Genomic DNA, 7,243 nt, shown 5'->3' with positions numbered 1-7,243 from the left:
ATATTATGTAAATTTTCTGCACAAGGGGTTTCTCCACGAATCGGCAGTTAAATTATGAATGTGGTAGCGACCGTTTGATGGAAACCGACTTCCTTTAAGGGAAAAGCCATAATACTGAGATAAAGATATATATATATATATATATATATATATATATATATATATATATATATATATATATATATATATATATATATATATATATATATATATATATATATATATATATATATATATATATATATAAATATAAATTGATTGATGCCTTATGCATTGACGTATAAAGCAGCTAATATTGAAGAAGATATCTGCACGGGGGGGGTATCAAGAATTGGCAAAGTATGAATGTGGCAGTGATCGTTGTCTGGTCTTCTCTCGGGAACCAACGCCCGTTCGGCGGAAAATCCTTAATGTTGACAGATAGGAGGACGAATATTAATTCGTCAGACTACGTTTTCAGAGAGAGAGAGAGAGAGAGAGAGAGAGAGAGAGAGAGAGAGAGAGAGAGAGAGAGAGAGAGAATGCAATAGTACCATTCCTCCTATTAAATAAACTTTAGAAATGTACATGGAACCTAACACCTACATCAAGATCTACGTATAATCTACAACGATGCTTGATGCATATGATCATTACAATGTAATCAAATACCTTATAAACACTGAACAGTTTTCATAATAATAACTATACATTCATATATACTTCAAGCATTTATAGGTAGTGCGTGTTTGAACAGATCATCCAAACAATGGACATCGCTATCAACACGGAGCTATTGGTAACTGGCCTGTAAACGAAAGTGGGCCGGATCAAAAACCGGCCGGAACCTGTCACAAAACCTGCTGCAAAATGTTCAAGGTGAGTTTGGCCATGTATATATAATTCCCGGCTGCGACTCACAATAGCGTCAGTTCGATCTAGTCGTCGAGAACAAAAGCAGTGAAATGTTTCATACAGTAATTGAATCTTCTCGTCAATTCAGTTTTCGTTACAGGAATCGAGAGAAATCGTTTTGCTTGCGTGAATAGTTTGTGAGAAGTGTAAAATATAAGCTAAGGAGAAGTTCCAAACCCACTATTTATACATGACAAAAAATGCTCTTGCTAGTTCTACAAAAACAGTACACTGACTTTATATAAATTTTTCAGAGCAGAAATTTCCACACAACCTTTACTCACATTAAACAAATAATCAATGGAAAACAAATTCTTTCAACATAAACGGAAAATATTCTTAATATATAATGTGCCTACTCCATCAATTCATTCTTTGGCATACCAGCCAACCATACCCTGTTTTGCCAAATAATTAAGTATTCAGTAACTTATAAAACTACTACACTAATCTTGAAATGTATAGTATATTCACAACACAGTTACTTTTAATTAATAGTACTGTTACTCCACAAAGAAGTTAACCAACAAACAACATTTGCATATATACTAATATTATGGGGAGATTCGAAACATACCATAAATGGTTTCAAAGTATTATCTTTTAACACCATATTGCTGCATTATGAAAAAGAAAGAGTAAATACTAGATTTCTTATTAAAAAAATTTTCTGAGTCCCCAGAATAAGTCAAATACGCTGATGCTGAGAATCAATTTCCTTTTCTTTTTTACAGATTTTGGTAGTCTTGGCCATTGCCAGCCTAACTACGGCTTTCCCAGGTGGTTATGGCTACGGTGGCAATGGAAATTATGGTTATGGAGGGGTAAGTAATAGAAGAATTATATATAATAGAAGAATTTTATATATATTATATATATATATATATATATATATATATATATATATATGTGTATATATATATATATATATATGTGTGTGTGTGTGTGTGTGTGTGTGTGTGTGATATAATTGTGTGTGTGTAACTTCTTCATCCAAAACTCATCTCTGAGATTTTTTTTTTTTTGTAGAATGCATTTCGTTTCCTTTAACTTTTCAAAAGCCTTTCATCTTTGTTACGTTTCTGCTTTTACCAATCTTATTTTTCCTCCCCATGCAATCCTTAACATTTCTTTCGGCTTTCTTATTTGATTTCCTAAGTACTAAATTGTGGCATACAATATTAATCAGAGCCTACATTGGGTCACCAAATGGCGTCCTTGCACTAGTTGTTCGAGTTATGTGAGAACTGCAATTTTTCGTTTCTCCAGTTCTCTGTTTTAGGTCTGATAACTTGTTCATCCACACAATTACTTTTCTGCACTCTCTCTCTCTCTCTCTCTCTCTCTCTCTCTAACAGCACGTCATCCTCCTTGACCAATACTTCATGAGTCAAAATCGCAATTTCACATTTATTTTCAATAATCGCTATTCGCGACTTAAACATCAGACGTCCGTCACTTTTACAAAACAAAGTTCTTCCAACCAATACCTCCTCGTAATTCTTAGGTGTTTAATATTTCGTTCTTCACATCTCTTCTATTTACCGGCAGGAACCTCTACCTTATCACTTTGACTACAGCGTCAAAGGCGATTACAAAGGACCCTATTTCGGCCAAAATGAAAAATCTGACGGTAAAGGCAACGTGTACGGTTCATATACCGTAGCTCTCCCTGACGGGAGAAAACAACACGTAAGTTTCTCTTTGCTAATACAAATAAAAATATGTAATCATACAGTCAAGTCAAGTCTTCTTCTTTCAAGATTTTGTCTTACTTTGAAACTCTTTTATTCTCAGGTCGATTACACCGCTGATCACTACAACGGTTACGTGGCTAAAGTCAGCTACTCCGGAAAGGCTCAACATCCGGCCTATTATGGACCAGCCGTCGTTTTCGATCATTACGGAGGTGGATATCACTAAAATACTGCTTCTGTCTCCTATCTTAATCTGTAATCAAACGTTTTTAATATAGACAATTAATAAATGATAAAACAATAACAAATTTTTAACTCCAGAACTATCAATATTAGTCATCTAAATAAAAACTGTCGGGAAGATGATGAACATGAACAAGAAAAAGCGAAAAAACTGCGAACAATGCTAATATAAAACTTCGCTAATGAGACAAGTGCGATATCAGCCTCAGCTAAATGGGTGACTCACCGACGGAGCTAATTCATGAGTATTGCTCCCCCTGAAGCATCAGCAGTCCTCATTATCAAATCAGAAAGTTTGGGCATTTGCCCAGAAACCAATGGCTGCAGCAGGTCACGATTTTGGTTATAACTAATTATTCTTAAAATATAAAGTAACCTGATTCAAGGTATCACTCTTTTATAAGTATAATCTTTATTTTGACCTCTCTAAACATCATGACATCGAAATAGGAGCTTCAGTTTTATTGCCAAAGATGACATGTATATCCACTCAAAACACACTTGAAATATGCGTGAAAACAATTCAATACCCAAAATACGTGGAAATATTTTCTGCATTCCGGATATGTTAAAAAATCTAGTTTATTTTCTATATTTCCCACTAAACGTCCTGTTAAATTTAAGGTTGTCTCTTTTCAGCTATCCCAACGCAAAGCTCATATATAAATTAATAACGACTTTAAAATCATTCATTACCACACAAACAGTAAAATTAGGAAATCTCTGTCAACGGTGGTGAAATAATTGGCAAAAATCTTGATTTTGATTCTTGAAAATGGATTATCAGGGTAAGTTCATGTCCAGCATTCTTTTCTTCACTGGCTGAATAGTCACTCTACAAAAAAAAAAAAAAAAAAACGCTTTCAATGAGATGCCGAAATAATGAACATGGGAGAAGGGGAACCAGGAATGTGCTGCGGGAGATGGAGCGATGAAAATGGTCGAGAGGTTTAGGTACTCAAGTGCAACTGCCTCAAAATATAAATCTTTGAAATAAGAATTTGAGAGAGAATGTGGAATGCTCAACCAAATAATCACAGAGATCCCTAAACACTACTGTAAGAGTTTAAAAGTCTATGAAAAAATCGACAATTATATATGGATACGAGTCAGAACAGCACAGTAGTGAGAGACAGGAAACTGATAGAATTTGAAAATGTATCTTGAGAAAGATATGAAGAATAAGAGGCATAACAGAGTAACCAAGGAGAGGAAAAGGAAGTTACTGGAGTGCAATCCACTGATCAATATGAGACTGTCTAGATGGAAGAGGAAGGGGTGTATTTACAAGAGGGAAGGAGAACGTAAAGGGAGTATCAGAGGGGACTTCTGCGAACGGCTATGGGAGGGTAACCCGTGGGAGAATAATGAAGAAAGTAGAAGAGGAATGTTGGGATGACCTTCTAAAACTCCCACACGACACTCTTCTCAGGCGAGAATTCTCTAAGACCTTGTGCATCCATATGGGTACCAAAAAATTGTTTGAGGCAGTAAAATAAGATAACAGGAATAATTAATGCGCTATGGAATATTTAGAGCTTACTATTAATAACTTATTACTTTTTAAAAGAGTAATCTTTTTAAGGGTTTAAAAGAGAGTGTTTTCTTTTGTAAATAATGCACCACCAGAGAAAAAAAATGATAGGGTAGTCTGGAAAAGGCTGAAACTGAAGTAGAACGAAAGTTAATGAATTTTTGAAGATTTGATCCTACTATAGAATTTGCTGTAAAGTACTAACAGTTGCAAATAAGAAGCAATAGAACCAACCATAAAATTTCTATAAATCTGCCAAGATGTCAATAGAAAACAATAGGTCTACCGACCACACTACTCACCTAAGCCATCTTACTGCACTTGCAAGCATATGATTAAGAATTTTTATTTTTATTTTTAAGTAAAACTTTGGATACCTACTGTGCCCAAGCTTAGGCAGAAACCAATGAAGGGATGAGTGTTTGAAGGAAGAGAAATTGAGAGTAAATATGAGCAAGAGTAAGGTTACGATGGTAAACGAAAGATGGAGCAAGAAATATTAACGTGGACGGTGAAGAAATGGAAGCGGTTGATTTGTTATAGGTATCTGGGAACAATAGATGATGGCAGGAAGAAAGATAAGATGAGTCAGAAAAAGGTGAATTAAAGGAGACAGTAGAGCGAAAGATCATGACTGATATAAGACTTTGAGAGTCTGTGGAAAACAAGTTAGGAATGCATGAGGAGACGGCTGCGCTAAATCCCCTTTATGAAAGAGACGTGTGGACGGACGGTGAATAAAAACTAAAGAAAGACGTTGAAGCTGTCGAGATAAATGGCTTGCATAGTATAAGGAAGTAAGTACACTTGAAAAGGTGAGACATGCAAACAGACATAGAAGAGATAAAAAAAGTCACACTGAGAGAAAGGATGGCTCCTGCAGTTCTGAAAATGTCTGCTCAGGTGGAAAGAATGGACAGACTGGTGACAAGGAGGTCTTAATATTAAGGAAGCGCAACTGTGCACAAGAAAGAGGTGATGATGGCCCAACTCTTTAGAGCTTCATCTACTACTGATGAACCTTCTTTGTGGATGGATATAGAAGCTAATGCTATGGAAGCTTTGTGCTTTGTTAAAGTATGGATGGGCAGTGATAGCTATCGAAGGAACTATCTTTAATTCTTAAAGGGACAACACCCTACAGCAACGACTTGGTCGTTAAGCACAACTCTTGCCATACTTCAGGAAAACGCGACTGGAGATCCTCTCACATAGAAAGACTTTATAACAGATATTCAGATGACAAAAAGCAATAAACCCCGACGTTAGTTATAGCTATATAATGGCAAAAATATTTATTCCATGTCTTAAAACGCGTTCCCGCTATCACAATACCAAGAGAATCTAATATTTACTGCTAAGGTTTAATTAGTATGAAACGCTATTATAGTTGCAAGGGAAAGTCTCTGGGAAATACAGAAATAACTGCATTTACACAACCATCAAATATGACACCTACCATAGCACAACTTGCCATCACGACCTATATAAATCTGTAAGATGCAGACTTTGAAAAATAAAACATTTTTAAATTTCCAAGTCGAATAACAATATGAAATTGATCCTTCAGACCTGCTCTGGAGAGAGAGAGAGAGAGAGAGAGAGAGAGAGAGAGAGAGAGAGAGAGAGAGAGAGAGAGAGAGAGAGAGAGAGAATGTACTTGGTACATACTCTTCTAATTACTTTAACCTATTCAATGTATATATATACATATATATATATACACACATACATACAGATATATATGTATGTATATATGTAAATAAATATATATATATATATATATATATATATATATATATATATATATATATATTATATATAAATGTATATATATATATATATATATATATATATATATATATACGCACACATACATATACTGTATATATACATTCATACATACATACATACATACACACACACACACACACACACACACACACACACATATATATATATATATATATATATATATATATATATATATATATATATATATATATATATATATATATATATATAGGCTAAGTATACAACACGGAAAGCATGCAGCTACCTTCTGGCATATTTGTAAAACTTCGATGTTTCTATTGCATCTAACCATTACTGAGCTACGAAGGTCAGAGACAAGTCTCAGTGTAGATTAAATATACGCCAAAAAGGTTAGACATGTTATGGAGATAATGCGTTTCTTCCACAAGCGATGGAAGCTATAACAGTTAATTAAACCAATAATCATACATGTAAGTTTAGCAGCGTCCAAAAAAAAAACAACAAAAAATTAAGACATTACTCAGAGGCATTTACATACAAACAAAATGAGTGTTTTTTTATACAGTTCAGCAAGAAAAACTTATGTAGAACAGTTTATAATATGCATGTAGCCACAGGTTATTAACCTGACACGAAAAAAAATGATAGCGGGCTCAAAAGGTTACATCGGTATATATATATATATATATATATATATATATATATATATATATATATATATATATATATATATATATATATATATATATATATATATATATGTGTGTGTGTGTGTGTATATATATATCATTTCCATCTTGCGTGTGTGTGTGTAAAAAAATATATATATATATATATATATATATATAGTATATATATATATATATATATATATATATATATTTCTTGCTATTTCAGTGTTATTCAGATCATTTCCATCTTGAGTGACATTATAAACGTTTCGTACAGTAATTGAAGATTAATTCAGGAAATCGAGTGATTTACGGAAAATATTAATCTCAACGGCGCGCACAAACTACTGACTCTAAACTCAAACGCTTGCAAGAGGGTAACCAAAATAAGTAAAATTATTTATAACAAAATACTTACATGATTACGG

The 7,243-nt window shown here is 33.7% G+C and overlaps 1 protein-coding gene across 1 annotated transcript; it reads left to right on the top strand.

Annotated features, from left to right (window-relative positions):
- Positions 1-849: 849 nt before the first annotated feature.
- LOC136849499 (pro-resilin-like) lies at positions 850-2,817 on the top strand. The gene is made up of 4 exons (XM_067122845.1): positions 850-858; positions 1,629-1,718; positions 2,446-2,586; positions 2,692-2,817. The coding sequence occupies exons 1-4, from the start codon at positions 850-852 to the stop codon at positions 2,815-2,817; spliced, it is 366 nt and encodes a 121-aa protein (XP_066978946.1).
- Positions 2,818-7,243: the final 4,426 nt, after the last annotated feature.

The sequence above is a fragment of the Macrobrachium rosenbergii genome, chromosome 21 (genome assembly GCF_040412425.1).
Source record: "Macrobrachium rosenbergii isolate ZJJX-2024 chromosome 21, ASM4041242v1, whole genome shotgun sequence".
Taxonomy (NCBI): Eukaryota; Metazoa; Arthropoda; class Malacostraca; order Decapoda; family Palaemonidae; genus Macrobrachium; species Macrobrachium rosenbergii.
Note: the sequence above shows the minus strand (reverse complement) of the source record. Positions and strands in the feature narration are given on the sequence as shown.

Coding starts and splice junctions, on each gene's coding strand:
- LOC136849499 (XM_067122845.1), top strand. Junction 1,719..2,445: donor GAAATTATGGTTATGGAGGG/GTAAGTAATAGA, acceptor ATTTACCGGCAG/GAACCTCTACCTTATCACTT. Junction 2,587..2,691: donor CTGACGGGAGAAAACAACAC/GTAAGTTTCTCT, acceptor TTTTATTCTCAG/GTCGATTACACCGCTGATCA.